The 19,771-nt window shown below is 34.4% G+C and overlaps 1 protein-coding gene across 2 annotated transcripts; it reads left to right on the forward strand.

Annotated features, from left to right (window-relative positions):
- Positions 1-9,937: 9,937 nt before the first annotated feature.
- DDL (SMAD/FHA domain-containing protein) lies at positions 9,938-19,700 on the forward strand. Of its 2 annotated transcripts, XM_028241693.2 has the most exons (11): positions 9,938-10,152; positions 11,547-12,071; positions 13,871-13,899; positions 15,867-15,933; positions 16,171-16,228; positions 17,033-17,125; positions 18,263-18,377; positions 18,471-18,518; positions 18,654-18,699; positions 18,827-18,897; positions 19,243-19,700. In XM_028241693.2, the coding sequence occupies exons 2-11, from the start codon at positions 11,577-11,579 to the stop codon at positions 19,280-19,282; spliced, it is 1,062 nt and encodes a 353-aa protein (XP_028097494.2). In that variant the 5' UTR covers positions 9,938-10,152; positions 11,547-11,576; the 3' UTR covers positions 19,283-19,700. The 2 variants fall into 2 exon arrangements, with proteins under 2 accessions (XP_028097494.2, XP_028097496.2); XM_028241695.2 differs by lacking the exon at positions 17,033-17,125 and having other exon boundaries at positions 9,956-10,152.
- Positions 19,701-19,771: the final 71 nt, after the last annotated feature.

A 19,771-nucleotide genomic window follows, 5' to 3' on the forward strand; every position in this document is an offset into this window, starting at 1 on the left:
CATTCAAAACAAGTAATTTTGTTCCTCAATCTCTACTGTTGGTAGTCATATAATTGGATTTGACATTTATACTTTCATGATACGGTAGCCTTGTAAATGTGTTTGTATTCTTTCCAAGAGGTTTAGTTAGTCTGACCTATCATAATGAACACACACAAAAAAAAAATTGTCCTAACCGGATTCATATATCTCAATTCTTTACCTACCCAAAAAAGAGTGTGTGTTCATGTTGACAAAGAACTCACCATACAAGATATCAAAAACATATGGAGTAGAGAGGGAAATCAAAGTAAATAAGTAATCGAAGTAATAAAAGCACATTCTTAAAATACAAAAAAAAAAAAAAAAAAAATTAATAGAGATGAAACACCTTGAGCTGGTCTTTTCTAGTCAGTGAAAGCACCATAGCTGGAAGAGATAAAATCAGAAGAATGGAAACCTTGTAACAGAAAGAGGAAAAAAAGCACCATATATTTTTGGAAGAAATTTTAAATACATTCTGTACAAGTTCATTACTGTTACTAAATAGTTTAGAATTCGAATACCCCAATCATGTCCCAAATTTTTGCTCAATCCAGCTTGAATTTGGGATTTCTGTGTAAAAATCAACACAAACCCTATACCAAGTGTGGGAAATCAACACAACATTAACTCAAATTCTATACAAAATAAAACAACAAAAATCATATAAAACCCTAGAACAAGTGTGAGAAATGGGGAAATAGAGGAAGGAATGGAGGGAGAGAGAAAGAGAGAGAGGGACCGAGATGCACAGAGAATGAGAGGGAGCTCCATTGACAGATAGAGATAGAGATAGAGACTGAGAGCGACAGGGTAAGAGAAACATACGTGTGATTAAGTGGCACTGGTGCTTTGCAGGTGGCGGTGGCAATGTGCAATGGTCTCTCTCGCCGGTGGCCAACGACGATGGTGAGCGGGGTGAGGCTTGGTAGTGTCGAAAGAGAGCAAAATTTGTTTGAGATAGTGTATATCGTGTGTGTATGTGAGAGAGAGACAGACAGACATATCGGGCGCCAAATTATATTGGTTTCCCTCTAAATTTTTTTTTCAACTTTTAGCGACTATTTCACATTTTAGTCGCCAAATCAGCTTGTTCAGCATCTAAACTTAGAATTAGTAGCGTAAAATATTAATTTTTGGCGACTAATTGTTTTTTAGTCGCCTATAACAATATGTTTCGCGACTAAATTTTATTTTAGTCACCAAAAAACAATGTATGTCGACTAAATTAAAATGGTAGCCAAAATTTGAACCTTTGGCAACTAAAAAAAAAAATTAGTCGCCAAAAGGACTATTTTTGGCGACTAAAATTGTTTTGGTCGCCAATTTTGGTCGCCAAATGTGTAAATTCTTGTAGTGCAACATGTCCCCAAAAGTGACACTTACTAAACTTAGCGTATAACTGTTGCTCCCTCAAAGCTGAAATACAACTTTCTTCCTCATTCCTAGAATACACTAGGATATCATCTATGAAGATAATCACAAACTTATCTAGATACGGTTGAAAAATTATGTTCATCAAGTCCATGAAATAGGCAGGAGCATTTATCAAACCAAAAGGCATATTAGAAAATTCGTACAACCCATACCGAGTCTGAAAAGCAGTAAGCGGTATACTTTTCTCTGACACACCCATCTGATGGTAACCCATTCTGAGATCAAATTGAGAGAACATGGCTGCCCCCTTCAACTGATTAAACAAATCATCAATTCTAGATAGCGAATACTTGTTCTTGATAATCACTTTGTTCAGCTCTCTGTGATCTATGCACATGTGGAGAGTGTCATCTTTTTTGGAGACAAAGATCGCGGGTGTTCCCCACAGGGAGTTACTTGAACAAATAAACCCTTTCTGAAGCATCTCTTCCAACTACTTCTTCATCTCTACAAGCTCTTTAGGTGCCATTCTGTATGTCGCCTTAGAAATTGTTGCAGTTCCTGGCATTAAGTTAATGCAAAATTTTACTACCCGTCAAAGTAGAGGTCCAGGTATCTCCTGAAATACATTCTCAAACTCATGTACCACATCTACCTCACTAATATCCTGCTTAGGAATTTCTACCGAGCACAGAAAACTCGTTATCACCGACTCTTGTCCATCACTAGAAGTGTGGGTAAGCCGCGGCATACCGGGAATATTTATATTCACAGTCCTTCCAGCACAATCTAGAGTCACAAAGTGTTTTCGCAACCAATCCATACCTAAAATAATTACAAACCCCTCAAACCCTAACACAATTAGGTCCGCATACAAGACTCTACCTGCAAAGTCAATCTCAAAATCTTTACACATCTCGTAAAGAGTAACTGCTCCTCCTAAAGGGGTCTCAACACGAATAGGTCTAGATAAGGATCTAGTTACAAGGTGTTCTCTTTCTACAAACTGTTTAGATATGAAAGAATGAGAGGCACCAATATCAAAAAGTACTCTAATGGGTTCTTGAAAAAGATTAAAAGCACCTTGCACTTTGTCATTTCCTAGCATCACTGCAAATGCCCTGCCTGGAGTTGTCGGACCCTGTCGTGTCTGTTGTTTTTTACGGCAATCCTTGACTACATGTCCTAATTGCTGACATCCAAAACACCTCATATTGATCGGTTGAGGTGCTACTGCTCTGATAGGTGGAGGACCCTCCAACTGAGGCAAGGAAGGATGATAACCCAACTGTGGCACTTGCTGCCGCTGTCTTTGATAACCCTGTGGGCGCAAACCACCTTGTCTCTGATAATAGTGCCCCTAGGGCTAGAAATTGCCCTGAGGCCGGAAATTACCCTAAGATCTAAAATTTCCCTAATTACCTTGTTGTTGTGGCCTTTGAAATTGCTGACCTCTCTCATTACGCTACTGGAAGTGACTCCATCTGGAAGTCTCTTCGACCCTAGCTTTCCCTTCTTTAGGCTGCTTCCCATTTTCCTCGTACTTCAATGCCAAGTTAAGAACTCTGTCAAACAGTTTAGCATCAAAGGGAATAAGGGGCTTAAACAGGTAATGATTTAATCCCTTAATAAATTTCTCATTCTTCTTCTCTTGCGTATCAACCAAGTAAGGGGCATAACGAGACAACTCATTAAACTTGGTGACATACTCGATCATTGTTCTACCCTCTTGACTCAACTTCGAAAATTCATCACTCAGTTGAGACCGAATAGCAGCAGGAACAAACTTCCGGTCAAAACGGGTCTTGAAATCTGTACAAGTCAAAGTCGTCAAATCTAGACCCTTTTTCCACGAGTTTCACCAAAATATGGCTGCTCCCTCAAGCTGATGTGTAGCCAACTCCTATTTTTGGACCTCGATGAGCTGCATATAACCAAACACCATCTTACATTTTTGGACCTAGGCGTCAGCTGCAATGGGTCCTCTATCTCCAGAGAATTTTTAACCTCCCAAAGAACCAAAGTCTTTGTTTTACTTCGCAAAGAGATCTCCCTGCTGGCCTTGATTATTGTTCTACACAACCTGAAGTAATTGAGCCATCATCTCCCCTGTATTAACCTGCACCGTATTGGTTGCCTCAGTAGCAGCCGCAGCTGCTGTTGTCGGTGCTATAGCGATTTCGGTTTTAACCCGTTACTTATTGTATTCTGGACTCTGGTTGGTTTGGTTTTGAATTGTTATTCGTATCTCTTTCCCTTGTCTTCTCCTTTATTTTGATTATCAGGTTATAGTTATGCGTTTGGGACAAATTGATTGCTTGTGTTTCTAAACCTTTGTTGTCAAGATTTTGGCTCTTCTGCTCGAGCGGGCATTCTTGCACTCGAGCAGGCTTCACAAATTTTTCTCCTCCGCTCGAGCAGCCATTCTTACGTTCGAGCGGGATTTGCCACTTCTCAGCATTTCTTTTGCAGTTCTGAAAATACTAAAAAAGTGCTTTGGATGCTCGAGGGTCCAATCCCATGCTCGAGCAGGGACCCTCATTTGCAAAACTTTTGGAAATGTGTATTCTATGCTCGAGCTCCAACTTTCATGCTTGAGCGGAACCTTGTGTCTGACACTTGAGCAGGGCTTTCCACGCTCGAGCGAATTGCGCGTATAACAGTCCGAGAAAATGATATTTTGAATCACTTTTTCATATCTCTCTCTCTAAAACTTTCTAAAAAGCTTGTTCTTGAGCCTCTCTCTCTCTCTAGAATTCATCTCCTTCCTTAGATTTCATTTAGATTCATTGACCTTTTCACCCTAGTACCTTTGAGAAAAAGGTAGAGCTCGTCAAGATCTACATTTTGATCCGAATAGAAGTGGGTTTCGGCATTCTTAGAATTTTTCTCTTGTTTGACTTATCTTCTTCCTTTGAGGTGGGGATCTTTTCTACACTTTCGTATGATGTTTAGCTTAGTTATTTGCATCTTGTGTAAAAATGGTGTGATTTGAGAGTGTTGTAAGCAAACTTAGGGTTTGGGTATAATATGGAAAGAGGAATTGTTGATGAACATAAAATAAACGAATGTGGGTTGTGAAAATGAAATTATGTTGGGTCAAAATGATTGAAAATGATATTTGGGTTGATAATTAGAAAATGGAAGGTTTTGCCCTAAGATGACTATCATGATTATTTTATATAGATAATTAAAGTTGTCATTGAAAGCGTGAAATTGAGAGAGTATTGGTATGAATGGTGAGATTGGTTATATATTGACTCATCCTTTGGAAATTTGAACAAATTATCTGTCATGAGATTGAATATCTGTTTAAAAATAACTGTATTAGGCTATCGGTGGATGATAGTTATGATTGTTGTAGAAATTGCATGAGGATTAGGTGAATTGAAACTAATCTCTTGTTGTTTGTCGTTGAATATGACTATGTTTATATACATTGTACATGTATGATTATGTGGGAGTGGAAAGAAGATGTGTTCCATTGTTTGATGTTGTGTTTAAATACATTGCATATGTATGAATGATTGTTTAGGAGGAGAAAGGGGATGGACTCTATTATAATTAAGTTGGCCGGAGTGTCCTGGGTGAAAATCCCGAATTTATACATGGGTGCCTAGCCCGCGGACAAAATATCCGTAAAATAGCAATTGTAGTACTTGTATAGCCTACGTTTACATGGGTCCCGTTTGATGGTTGCCTGCAGACGAAATTTCCGTGAAAGAAAAGTTTGAAGTGTTCATGCATTTGTGATTGTAGAATTAATGAATTGAAGTCTCATTTAGATTGTCCAAAGATAACGAAACTTGTCCATGTAATGAAATAAATGGAAATTGGTACTTTATGATTGTATAACTGTGGATGTCTCTATCACTGACGTTGTGTATGCATAGTGTACTTATACCTTTGCTAAGTTTCATATATTGTACTAGATGATTTCTACTGGGCTGTGGCTCACCCTATTTGGGAATAATATTTTCAGGTGTTGGTGACTTACCTCCATCAAGGCAATAGCTTGGAGGGACATTTGGGAGCAAGAACTTCTTTATTTGAATTGTATATTTTTGTAAAGCCTCGGGCTAAATGTGTATGAGCTAGTATCTTTTTTGTGTAACTAAGTTAAGGCTTGGAAAGATGTAAGCCAATAGGACATTTAATTCTGTTAAACTCTTTTGTATTATTAACTTTATGTAATGAAAGGACTATTTACTCTGATTCATGTTGTTATTAATATGTGTTTAGGTTGTGTTTATTGTATTATTTTGGCGGCGTTATAGCTGCCGCCGTGTTAGCAGTTGTTTTTTTCCCTGTGTCATTGGGCTCAGCACTTTTCAAATTATACCTTCTAGCCATCACCTTCAAATTAAACACACAAAAAGAATTCGTTCATAAATACTTATAATAAATTCAACCATTAAACTAAACCAGCTACCCATGTCTACACAATCCGAGGATCACCTAAACTCTTACAAGTCTAGGATAACCTAGAGCTTTGATACCAAACTGTCACGCTCTAAAATTTGGATAATTAAACATTAAATCAGGACTAATCCCCAATCAATATTCCCTCATCCAAATCCTAAGGATGAAACAAACAAAGTCTAAATGTTCTCGTCTCCATAAGGTCTAAGTAAATTTCAATGCTAAAAAAAAAAAAATACAAGGGATAAAAAAAATAATTAACAAACACCAACCAAACTATCCATCATAGATTCATAACTATCCAATACCTTCAACATTAAAATAACAACAACTAGTCAAAACAACTCAAATAATGTAAAGTTGAAAAATAACCCACAATGTCAAATTGTCAAAATACTAACCTCATAAAAAAAATAATAAATACAATAAATTAATATCAATCCTAAGCTCAAGAAAACAAAAGAAGTCAAGAGACATGTCTAACAACTATAGTTATTTCTCATCACTACCGTAGCTCCAACTAATCCTACAAAGGAAGCTCAGCTGCTCTCAAATAGAACGCACCTAAGATGTCAAGAGACAAAACGGGTCATTATACAAGTATACTAGTATGAGTACAAGATACGACACCCATGTGTCCACCAGACACAAATAAAAATACATTTAATTCTTGTTACGGGACAAGACAAATAATTCCACCCGCACCGAGATGAAGAGGTAGTTTTTCAAGATACGTTGGCATTTAGTTTCTTATCCGTACACAACTGAATATAAATTGAGTATAAAATAAACAAAATAAACATAAAAATATGGTGGGTCTGCCCTGCATAAAAAATTAGTAAGACCCACCATTCTGTAAAAAAATAAAATCTGTATAATTTAATCATAAGTAAATTGCTAAAGAAGTATAAACAAACGCACTGTTTCATGCTTAAATAATTCGAATTGACCAAAACTCAAAGAACAAAAGCTGTATAAAATAAAATTTTATAAAATATGATGCGAACGAATTTAGTAGAAACTGAACAAGTTGAGAGAAAAATTTGATAGAAGAACCTAGACGGAATTCAACCGAAAAATCTAAAGTTTGAAACGAAAAGAAACTACCATAATTTGTTTCAAAAAAGTTTAAAACACGAAAAGTGTTCAAAATAATATTTTACTTTAATTTTCCCGAAACCAATAAAAACGAGCTCGTTTTGTGGGCTAAAACAACATTTAAAATTTGCATAGCTAAAATGAACAAAAATTATTGTAACCAAGATAATCCGATTACAAGTTCTAATCGATCTTTTCGAGATATATAAATCAAAGCAATTCAAACTATACCAATAAGTTCATATTTAATTCTTTGTACCTTAACTCCACCACTTCGGCCCTCCACTTCCAGCCTACACATATATCCCATGTGTCTCCCATATACTTAACACCGCTCCGAAGTCAAACTTGTACGGAGATATCGTCTCGAGTTTGACGCACACTCCTCGGATGGTTAACATATACGTATGCATGTAAATCAAAACACTCGTCTACTCATGAGAACGAAACAACAATATATATAAACAATCTCTCATCTACTCATGAGAACAAACATAACAATGTCAAGCTTAAAGTATTCAAATAAATCTCGTAATCCTCACTTTTTCTTTTTATACACTCTTTCTCACCAATACTCAAATAAAACAACAATCCATAGAGTTAAGGTTGAGTATTCGAAATTTATCTATGGATTCTAAGGTTATTTTAATTTCATATATCTATGAGTGTGATTACAACCATCACATAATTACATATAAAAATCCTAAATATTGCATACACAACTAACCAAAATAATTGAAATCAAACTATCGTCTACATACAAATACAAAATTAAACTAATATCAAATAAATAAAAATAAATAAATAAAAATATCAAATTAAACATAAATTAAGAAAAGTAAATTTTACACTCACTATTATTTTTTTTAAAGATCAAGAGAATACTTGAAGAATTTATAAAGTCACCAAAATAAAAATATAACCCTTTCTTTCTCCCTTTTTCTTCTTTCTCCCCGCCGTCTCTCTTTCATGATTTTCTTTTCACGCCTTCTGTTTTCTTTGATTAATCTCTCTTTTCTTTTCTTTTTTTTTTCTTCGTTGCTGCTCCTCTCTCTCCGTCGGTTGCTGCATCGAAAATTTTCCACACCTTTCTTATTATAACAACCTAAGTTTTTATATAATAACCTAATAACATTATATTTTATTTTATAATATAAATACAACATATATAAATATAAATATCCTATATAAGATTAATATATATATATATATATATAACACCCTTATATATGTATATATATATATAAATATTCAAATTAATTATATATAATAAATAACACATTAAATTAATTAGATATCACATTAAATTCTTATATAGCCACGCAATTAGTAAAGTTCAAAAATAAAATAATGTAATAATAATAATAATAAATAATGACTTAAGAAAATTAGAGTCGCTATACTCAAGTGGGAGGACGAAACATTTTCTTATATATTTTTAAAATGGGTAAATTACAAATACACTCTCTGAGGTTTATTTAAAATACGGATTGCCCCATTTGGTTTGAAAAATTACAAATATCTCATCGTTAGAATTTTTTTATTTAACAAAATTAACTAAAAAAATGAAATTCATAATTGTTCTCTTATACAATAATAAAATTAACTAAATTATTAATTGAAATATATTTCTAACATCATTAAAAATTATTAATTGACTTGATGATTTATTAATAGAAATGACAATTTATTATAAAATTAGAAACCTCAAAAAATTAAATGTAATTTTCAAAATTATAGAAGACCAGAGAGTGTATTTATAATTTACCCTTTTAAAATCAATAAATTAACTTTTTACCATGAAAACTTTCAAATAAACCCTAGGGCCCCGTTTGTTTTGGGGTTAAATAGATGGGAGGGGATTAGGATGGAGGTGTGGTTATTTAGTGTTGTTTGTAGAGTTGAGGAGGGGATTAGGATGGAGGAGGTGATATAGATGGAGGTTGAAAGGGGAATTGAGATGGAGGAGGTGGATATGGTATTAGAAAAATAGTGAGGAGATTAGAATTTTTTTATTTTTTTTATATTGGGATTTTTTTTTGAAATATTAATGTTTAATTTTTTTATTGTTTTATTTGTTTTATTATTTTATATAAAAATAATTTAACAATTCCTATACTAATAACTATCATTAAAACAAACACAATTTTACTTAATCCCCTCACTAACAATCCTCTCACTATTAATCCCCACAATATGAATTCCCTTCATTCTACCTCTAAAAACAAACGGGGCCTAGAAATCCACCTAATCCATGTGTAGGCGAAGGGCTGACCTGCTTACAGCGCTGACTGGGGTTAGATTAAGGCGTATTTGAAAAGAGTAAGCCCCGTTTGTTTTGGGGTATGAGAGGAGAATTGAGATTAGGATAGTTGTGGGTCTCATTTAATATGTTGTTTGTTTTCAGAGTTGAGGAAGAGACTGCTAAGCCGAAGGGCTTAGGATAGGCCTTGCAGATAGGATTCAGATGGACCTCCAGGACTTGGTATTAGAAAAATAGTCCAGCGGACTAAATTTTTTTTTTTATTGATTTTTTATTTTATTGATTTTATTTTTTTTTGGGAAATTTTTTATTTTATGTTTATTTTTTTAAAATTTTTTACATGTAAGGAATTTTTTTTAAAACATTAATTTTTAATGTTTTGGTATTTTTTTATTTGTTTTATTATTTTATATTTATTTTATATAAAAATAATTTAACAATCCCTACAATAACAACTATTATCAAAACAAACACAATTTTACTTAATTCCCTCACTATTAATCCCCTCATTATCAATCTCCTCCATTCTACCTCTGAAAACAAACGGGTCCTTAGTATATGTATTAATTAATGTATATATTAATATATTAATAGATGATGTGTTATTATTTGTATAACTTTGAATATTTGTAATTTGTATAATAAATATAATCAATACACTAATCGATACATATAGTATCACCGATTTAAAAAAAATTTAAATAAATATATATTTTTAAATTTTTTATATAAAAAAATAAAGAAATAATAAAACCCAAATACATATATTTATCTAAATACACCTAAATTTCAAGTCGCTGTTGTAAAACAAACGCAGAGTCGATTAACGGACCTAACCCTATCTCTCTCTCACTACTACCCTATCAGTCAAGAACATACGCTCTCCGTTTCTCTTCTCTCAAAGACTCATCTTTCTCAGCGACAAATCTCCCATTCTTTGTTCGATTACTCTCTTTGTTCTCGACTCCCTGGTAAGTTTTCGTTTTTTTCAATAATTGTCTCTGTAATCAACCTGTGTTTCCAAGAACAGCATTTTCCTCCATGTTTTCAAACAATTTATAGAGCATGGTGGTTCTAACCACATTTGATTTTAGGGTTTGAGTAGTTTTTGCATGTTCGGTGCCCTAGTTCAGTATTCATTTCAATTTCCAGTGATAAATGTTTGGTATTTCGGTTCCCAGCAGTTCAATGTCAATTATACCCATCATAGTTGGAAATATCCAGAAAATTGTTAGTTGGTAAGCAAATCAGTGCTTAAACCCTAATATATATATACATATATATCCTATCAAATGGCTGGTTGAGAAAGAGAGTCTATGTTGATGAATGGTGGGAAATAATGGGAGCTGTTGATTTCATCTTTTAGTCCTCATCATAACTACTAAGAGCATCTCCAATCCAGCATCAAATGTTTAATAAAAAATTTGATGAAAAGTGCCTCATTTGGCACTCCAACCCTTTCACATAGTCATATCAAATAGAGGAAAACAAAAACTTTCATCAAATAATGAAGGGAGCCTTTTATCTTTTATCAAATTTAATTAAATTGTTACTGTTGGGCCACCCAAGAGCAACTTTGACAGCTTTTTTGTTCATGTCCGGATAACCTTTAGGACATCTGTCCGGACGTCCTCTCGGACAACCGGGATGGGATGTGAAAAAATCTGATGAAAATTCTAGTTTTAGTTCCATCAAATTTTTACTTAGATTTGATGAAAATTTTGATTCAACATTGGAGATGTTGCAGTAAAGTTAAATATTTAGGAAAAATTTGATGTTGCTGTGGTTTTTTGGGAATTAAAATTATGTGACAGATTCAAACCAAGAAAGGTGTGTGCGCTTTGTGCAATAGAATAGAATAAACTATATATATATATATATATTTTGTACAATTTATTTATTTTATTTATTTATTTTTTTGTTTTGTTTTGTTTTTTTTTTGGAAGTTTAATGTGGGAAAGTTGTGTATTTTGCTTAAGAGCTTCAATCGATTAAGGTCTGTTTTTTTTTTTGGTTGAACTTGCATTAAAAGAAGTTAACAGTTAACAGTCTTTGGGTATTAAAGTCCGTCTCTGTATGAGTGACGTGGAAAAGGAAAAGAAGTTAAATTTTTGTATCTAAATATTTTCATTCCTTAGAGCCCAATAAAATAAAGACCTTTCCTTGACTGGGATGTAGACAATTTAGGTTAGTGAAGGTAAGTTTTTTGTTTTCAAAACTGTGACATATAAAGAATTTAAGTTACTTTTCTTGTGTTTTTTCGGTAACAAAATAGGAAGTAATGGAAACTATGTATGAGCCTTCATAGTCTTGTTATTGATATTGTAGCATTTTGGCTGATTTCTGATTGGCTGTTCTCATTCAGACAAGTCCACTAGTGCATTGGAATTCACCAATGGGACGTAACGTATCTAATCATTCGGAATCTCCAGTAAGGGGTCGAGGATCTCCCCGTAAGAGAAGTCCGTCTCGAAGAGAAAGGTCGCCTGCTCGTCACAAGAGTTCACACAAGACAAGCTCGCCGCCAAGAGAGAAACCTTCTAGCCGAACCAGGTCTCCTAGACGTACAAAATCAAGGTCTCCTGTATATCGATCGCCTTCACCCCGGGCAAAAAAGTTAGGAAGAGCTCAAACTGAAAGAGAGTCTGAGAAAGTGAGTGAGAGGCAGCATGAGAAGAATCACAATAGGGGAGGTGACAGGTCTACACATAGGGAAAAGGGTTCAGATAGGGAAGTGCCAAGCGAGAAAAGGGAGAGAAGGTCAGGAAGGGATGCAGTTGATGGTGGGTCTTCTAGATCGAGACATGGGCGGTCGACTTCGCCATCAGATCACCACCACAGGAGTAGACATAGATCTCGCTCACCTAATATGGCTTCTGATATCAGCGAGGTGTCTGGTGATATCCACTCCTTAAACTTGCATTATGTATATTATTTGTCTTTCTTTCCCTTGTATTTGCATTGGGAAAGTCTTTGGCTTACTATCTCATTGGTGAATGCATTCTCACTGCTTTTCAATTCTTTTTAATCTGACAAGAGTACTTTCTAAACCACTTAATTCCTTGGATTTGTTCTTTAATCCCCCGCTTGTTATGCAAAAAATGATAGAAAAGGAAAGGAAAATGCTTTAAAAGGTTTTAAGCAAAGGGAGCCTTTTTTAAGCATTAAATTTTCCTTCTCCTCAAGCAGTGTGAGGATGCCATTGATACGGGGAATGAAGATGATAATTTCTTGTTTGTGGATGCTCTTTTGGGATCAGACTGTCTATAGTTTCATAATTCTGTCCTATTATTAATATCATTTGGTGTGTTATCAATATATACTGCATGTTTTGAATCATTATTGTTTCGTGGTTCTCTTTGCGTGTTATTATAGCCTTTATCATGCACTTTATTGATGAAAAATAAAATAAAATCAGTGTATCAGGTAAATACGAAACTGAAGTTGTAACATAAGATTTATGTTAGTCACATCAATAAATATTTTATAAGTGTATTTTAAATATCTTACTAAAGTTTTAAAAGGCTTTATTTAGGCTTGCCTTGAGCCAAGGTTAATGCAAAATGTATCAAGGTTTTGATTTTTAGGCAACACTCCCGATAGGCTCAAGTATCACAGCTTGAGGCTTGTGCTTTGTATGCCTTTTGCACATAAAAATATGAGTACACACATGGAAAGTTTGTATTGGGCTGTTGTTAGTCTAATAATGGGATAAAGTCTATCTAATGCTAGGAGCACTAACAAGTATACCAATAAACGTACCAACTAAGACACAATACTTGCTTATGGGTTACACTACTTGATGTGGTGTGTTTGGTAGTGTTCTTCACATTATTGCTATCTAACTGGTTTGGCCACAGTTTTTGGGCAGATTACACAAAAGGTTCCTAAATTTTCTCACTTATATGATTTTAATTGTGGCACATTTAAACTTTGATTTTCACTTTATGTCAAATACAACCATTCAATTATGGCTATTACATATATTTTTTTTAACAGAAAATGATGATGTACACCTCATGTGACCATTTTTCAAGAGGAAAATGGGTTTAAAGAGCAAAATGAATAATGGCTCTGTGCGACACCAACATGCACCACCACACCCACCCTGCACGGTCTAGGCTTGATTCTTATGACTGCTTAGCCCCTGCAAAACTTAAATCTTGGGTCCGCCACTGACTACTGCAGCTCCAATATTGCTTTAATAAGTGAAAAAAAATAATTTACAAAAGTAAATTATACAGCAGCCTGCAGTAGAGTTGTATTTTGTGGATTATTGCATTAGATATAACCAACTGTAGTTATGCAGTTTTCCTATGTCCAACTTTAATTTTTTGGTTGTATTTTATAATTAGTTTACTTGTTCTGATTATGTGATAGTGTAAGTCACTTTAGCTGGATAATTTCCCTTTGCAATCTATTTATACAGCCACTTAAGGTTATCTTGTACTTTTTTATTTTTTTCCCTCCCAAACAAAAAAGCAAATGGTATGATAGTTTTCTTGGTCTGTGTGCATAAGTAAAAAAGAAAGCTTGCAAAGCACTTTGAAATCATATTACTTTTTAAAACTTATTTTGGTTGAGGAAATTTGTTCTTCTAACATATGCCTGGATGGATATTGGGTGTTACTATTTTGCCCTGCATTGTTATTCAAATAGAGTGTCTGACCATAACTCAAATATTTTCAGGTGACAAACTCGAGAGTAGCTGAACATAGGTGAGCTGCTGATTAACTTTAAATTTTAGCTGAATTTTCTTCAGACTAAATCTGACTTATTACAAACTAGCTTTGTGGTCACACTGTCCTGTATATTTAGCATTCGAGTCACTATAAGGAAGAATATGTTTCTCACCATTTTCGAACCATCATGCTGTGACAGAAGTTGATATTGTGGTGTTTTCTTTTAAGTCACTATTTCTGTAATATTTTGTAATGCACTGAAAATTATAATAAGGATCATTCACTAAATGTTGCTTTTATGTTGTTTTTGTAGTTTGCTTCTTATCATACTCTTGGTTTTGAATCTTCTCTCTCTCTCTCTCTCTCCCTCTCTTCTCTTCTCTTCTGATCCTTTTTGTTTGAAGTTATTGAGAAACCCAAATACGTGCACCATATGGAAATTGATATAAATGAGTTCTATAAGAACTAGGATCACGATTCTTACTGGCCAACCCCAGGATAGAATAATGAGAAAAGTAAACAGCTCATAGCCTTAAGAAGATGCGTGGCACAAAAGTTGATCAGGTTACTGACATTGCTGGATCTAATACTTCTTTCAAAGAAATGCATAGTGCATTTATTTGTGCTTGTGTTTCTTTGTTAGCATAAAATTATAATCTGGTTATAACATTTTCCATTCTTATCCCTGATTAAATTATGTTGCACAAATAGAATATACAACTAAAGAATATGTACTTTATCTTCTGCTCCTGAACTTTTGCTGGTCAATTGACAACTTAGTCTATGGGGGACAATTCTTTCAAATAGGTGTTGTAAATGTAATGCAGTATAGGATACTGTTCTTTATGGTGCACTGTTTGTGCCTCATCTATTTTTGGTGTGTATTGAGACTTGCCCGGTTCAGTTTGTGTGTTAGTGGACTGTTAGCAATAGGGATGCACTAATGGGACAGTTAGAAGGATGGCAGCTCCTTCATGTTCCTGTGGTATGCTCAGTGCGAGTTTTCTCTTATGTGTTACGCTATAGGATTTAGATTTTCTTCGGTAAGCTTTAAATAATTATTGAAACGTGGTTCTTACTGAGTCTGTGATGTCTACAAATATCAATTGAGTGAAGTAAATAAATCTTTGGTAATGCTTGAAAAATGGAGGAAAATTTTCAATACGTTGTCAATGAAATGGCCTTGTAAGTTGAACACGATTGAAACTGGGAAGTAGTATCTCTATATCTCCCTCAGATTTCTTCGCCATATATTTCAGCCCCCTTTGCTTTCTTTCACTTGTTGATACATGGCATATGGCTGCTTCTATTTCTTCTCCCAACTCCTCTCATACCCAACTAGTAATGATGAAATCTATATTGAAGTAAAGATAGTACAGAGGATTAAGTTAGGTGTAGAGCAGATTTTCTCCACCATGCTAGTGTGAAATAACATCGTGCATAATATGTCTTTGAACATAATCTTATGCTGCCACATGACTGCCCAAATAATTTTCAACTGTGAAAGTCCCCCTTGTGTCTTGTTACTGTCTTCCAGAATTAAAAAATTGCCCTGTTGAAATAGCATTCCAAGATTTCTGATATGTCAATAGCTTCCCTTGTGAGACAATCTAAGGACCACTAGTGCTTTCATTAAACCATTTGATGATAATCCCGGACTGTCACTTTTGGCCAACGACTGTTGAAATATTGGTATAATTGTATAAGATTATTGAGGCTTTGTTAGGGTTCTCCAAACTCTGCTTTTCCTAAATTTCCAAGGTTAAGTGGTTTTGGAAAAAGGTTTAGTTGTATATATGTTTCTTTCTGAATTCTTGCCGTTCCTCTAATAGCTATTTTGGCTCAGATTTCTTGCTGTAGAAGCATTAAGTTTTCATTTGATCTAATTTCAGGGATAATTGTGACTTCTTGTGGTTGTAAATAGCTTAATATTTTCATTAATGTACCTTTGGTTGTTTTTCTTTTGATACAGTTTCTGATTAGAAGTTTATTCACTTGAGCAGGAATGGTGATGATGATTCAGTAGCTAAAATGAAGGCCGCTGAAGATGCCCTGCAAGAAAAGGAGAAGGTAATATTTTTTTGGGTCTGCTACCTGCTATAAGTTGTAGCATTATTTGGTTATTTGAATAATTTTTTCGTCCATAAGATAGGACATCTGCAGGGGCAAAGATTAGCCTTAAATTTTTTATATTTTTTATTTCATTTCTCTGAGTTTTCAACTTTATCATATTGCATGTATTTGTTTGGATAGATTTGATGTTTCTGCATGCATTCTGTTGCCTTATAAGTTAACTGTGATTTGCAGCAAAAACCTTCATTCGAGCTCTCTGGGAAGCTTGCTGCGGAAACTAACAGAGTCAGAGGTGATAATCTAATTGCCTTCATTTTAGGATAATGAATTTTATTTTGTTATTCACTTGGCTGAAGGGGGCACTCTTAAATAGAGCTGTGAACATGTTGATTTGTTGGTGTTAATAAATGTTATACTGCATTTTGATGATTAAGGGGTGATCTCCTGCTTTCCATCATTTTGAATATGGCTACCTGAATATTGAGATATATCTTTTTGATTTTCTCAATCTGTTGCTTTGCTTGTATTACCACATGCTTTTCCTAGCTTATGACCTCAGTAAATTTCCATGGCAGTGACTGACACGTACTCACACATAGTCCTTTGAGCATAGTTATTAATGTGCTGCATCGGAATGGGGTGGCCCTTTCTAAAAGTTTCCCACAAAATTTAGAAAGCTATTTTTGTAATATTTTTTTCAATATTTTGTCTTGGGAAGAAAATTTTCAAATATTGCTCTAAGTGAATATATTAAATTTATGAAAGTTGCTGTTTAATTCTATCATCACTTTATGAGCAATGAATTTGTAGCTTAATCATGTGATCTTATGTGGTTTGGACTATGCTATGATTTGTTAAACATGTTAGTAATGTTTCAGAATAACTCCGTTATTGGTTTTTGGTTGGGCAGCCCTTCTCCCCCCAACCTTTCTATTCTTGTAGATTCACATCGTACCTACAATGTCAATTGAAACAGATTGAATTGCTCAAATGGGGATTTGGAGCATCTGTTGTTAGAAGTGATGGTCACATGAGCTTCTACATATCCTTGTTATGTCTTTTGTTCTTTTCTTTATTAGATCTTACTTTGCATCAGGTGTGACACTGCTGTTCAACGAACCCCCAGATGCTAGAAAACCAGATATAAGATGGCGACTGTATGTTTTCAAGGCTGGTGAAGTGCTAAATGGTATTTATTTTAAGGGAAATATTCCTGCATTAATTTATTCTCACGGATGTATATTTCATCTTTTCATCCATGTTTGAAGTATATATTTATTGTGAGAAATTTCTAATTGTTAGATCACCAATTATTTGAAAAGCTTAAGTTATTATGGACCCAACAATGTGTATTAAGCTATCTAACACTCCTCCTCCCCCCTATCATGTGCAACCCCGCCTTGCACATGGAGAGGTAAATAAACAAAGACACAAACTGAACTAAATAAAGTGCACAATAACAAACATAATGGGAAAACAAACATGGGATGACACTTGAACACGAGCTCCCTGAAATACCATGTTAGATCACCAATTGATCCAATCCAAGAGTTTAAATTCTTACGAAATGGTTCCAACAATTTATATCAAATCAAGCTATCTAATAGAATAACACTACTGCTTTCTTTTGTTGCTTTTGAGGATTCATTTACACTCCATGCCAGTGTCTTTTATTGCTTTACATAGTTTCCTTTGAAGTTTGATTGGCATTGGAGTTCATATAATTGTATAATATCATTATTAAAATTCCTTGGCATATACTTTATGGAAGGGTTGTGCTTTGGTTGGATTTTGTTGGCATAATATAAAGTTGATGTAGGCCTTTTTGGGGGTGAGTGGGTTTGGACATGTAAGCCATAGTGTGGGCGTGTGTGAGTTCTTTATCAAGTGATTAAATAAAAAAAAACAGTCCCCTATATGACTTGTGAGCCATAGTGTGGGTGCATGTGTTCTTTATCAAGTAATTAAAAAAAATGGTTCATATCTAATTGCCCCCCCCCCCTGTATCAAGTGATTAAAAAAACAAAAGTAGTTCATATCTAACCTGTTCATATTGATCACTTTATTTATTTGTTGTTTCTGTTAATTGTTAGGTACTTGCATATTTACATTGATGTATTAGTAAATTTCTTTTGTTCTGCTAATGCATTCTATGGTACTAATGAATGCGGTAGTTTGAATAACCATTAATCTTTCGTGGTGATGTTGATACTAGACAGCTTTTGTGCTGATTCCTACATGCTTGTAAGAATAAATTTTGATTGTTGTTCATAAATGAAGTCCCTGGCTTACAATTTTGCTTCTAAGCAGTATGTCTATTGTACAGAACCACTTTATGTACATCGCCAAAGCTGTTATCTTTTTGGGAGAGAAAGGAGGGTAGCAGACATCCCAACCGACCATCCATCCTGTAGCAAACAGCATGCTGTCCTTCAATACCGGTAGATTCATAATTTAATTTCTTAGTAAGTCACTAGTCAGTGATGTTGTACTTATTGGAAATTCTTTTATTGTTCTTTTTTCTTTGTTGTCAGCCAAGTGGAAAAGGAGGAACATGACGGTACTTTGTCAAAGCAAGTAAGGTAAGACCTAAAGTGATTTGGAAAACAAAAAAAAAAAAATTGCGAATTTGAGACTGGCTTCATGAATTAAGGAGCAGTATCTTTTTAGCACAATTCCAACTATTATTTGCTAATTTATTTTATCCACCATGCTAGGCCTTACGTGATGGACCTTGGAAGCACAAATGGAACTTTCATTAATGTAAGCTATTGATAGCAGTATCTTGTTTCCATTTATTTATTTATTTATTTTTGCATGGGTGCACTGAATAAACTGAATTTGATTAGATTCCCATAATTTGATTTAACATTTGCTTTTGTGTTTGCAGGATAATCGTGTTGAACCTCAACGCTATTATGAACTTTTTGAAAGAGACACTTTAAAGTTTGGTAATAGTAGGTATGCCGTTTATCAAAACCCAGATGAATTTATTGAAGTCTTGGACTGCATTATAATCTAGTCCATTTGTCAATGTGATAATATTGGTCAAATTATTTACTCTTTATTTATAAGTGGAACAATATAATTCAGTACTGGCATCATCACTGGTCACGATCAAATTTCCATAAATTTTGTATTATGTTGAAATCAATGTGTTTCTGCTTTTTGTTTATTTGGATCATTCTTACGTTACACTCTATATCTTGAAAATCCTACATTGTCAATTTGTTGTTGCTTTCCTACTAATGATTTTCTATTACATTTGGATCTGTTCTTATTGATCCTGTGTTGTGTTCTTTACAGCCGCGAATATGTTCTACTGCACGAGAACTCAGCAACATGAGCATCAATCGGATTCCCCAGGTTGGTTCTTTCTCCTATCAGCATGTAGGAGAAATCAAGACATCTTGCTTGGAGAAGTCCGTATTTTATGTGTGTCTAGTGACCAACAGGACATCCGATCCAAGTATTGAACTCAATGAAGCATCCGTTTCACAACATTTTGGAATTATTAGGGTTTTCTGTGAAGCTCCAACATTATGACTTGATGGAGATGGTTTTTCTGTCGTCCACCTTGATTTTTGTAGCCTTTGTGTATCTATGACATGAGTGTGTGACTATTTGATGGAATTTTGTTTGTCGGGTGGTAGGTTTATTACCAACTTTTGCTGTGAATCTGTTCTTTTGTTTCTTGAATTGTTCTTATTAGCTACTGCCACCACATCGGAAAGAAGATTGGATACTGTGGATTTTGTTGGACTTGGGCACTTTTTCTATATGACTAGTAGATGCTTATGTTTTTTTATATGACAAATCTTAGGTTGCGTTTGGT

The sequence above is a fragment of the Camellia sinensis genome, chromosome 7, assembly GCF_055761805.1.
Source record: "Camellia sinensis isolate YWXY chromosome 7, ASM5576180v1, whole genome shotgun sequence".
NCBI lineage: Eukaryota > Viridiplantae > Streptophyta > Magnoliopsida > Ericales > Theaceae > Camellia > Camellia sinensis.

Excerpts from the sequence above, each read along its gene's own strand:
- DDL (XM_028241693.2), top strand. The coding sequence starts at position 11,577 with ATGGGACGTAACGTATCTAATCATTCGGAATCTCCAGTAAGGGGTCGA. Across the intron at positions 18,378-18,470 it reads CATGCTGTCCTTCAATACCG|CCAAGTGGAAAAGGAGGAAC; the intron begins GTAGATTCATAA and ends CTTTGTTGTCAG. Across the intron at positions 18,700-18,826 it reads CAAATGGAACTTTCATTAAT|GATAATCGTGTTGAACCTCA; the intron begins GTAAGCTATTGA and ends TTGTGTTTGCAG.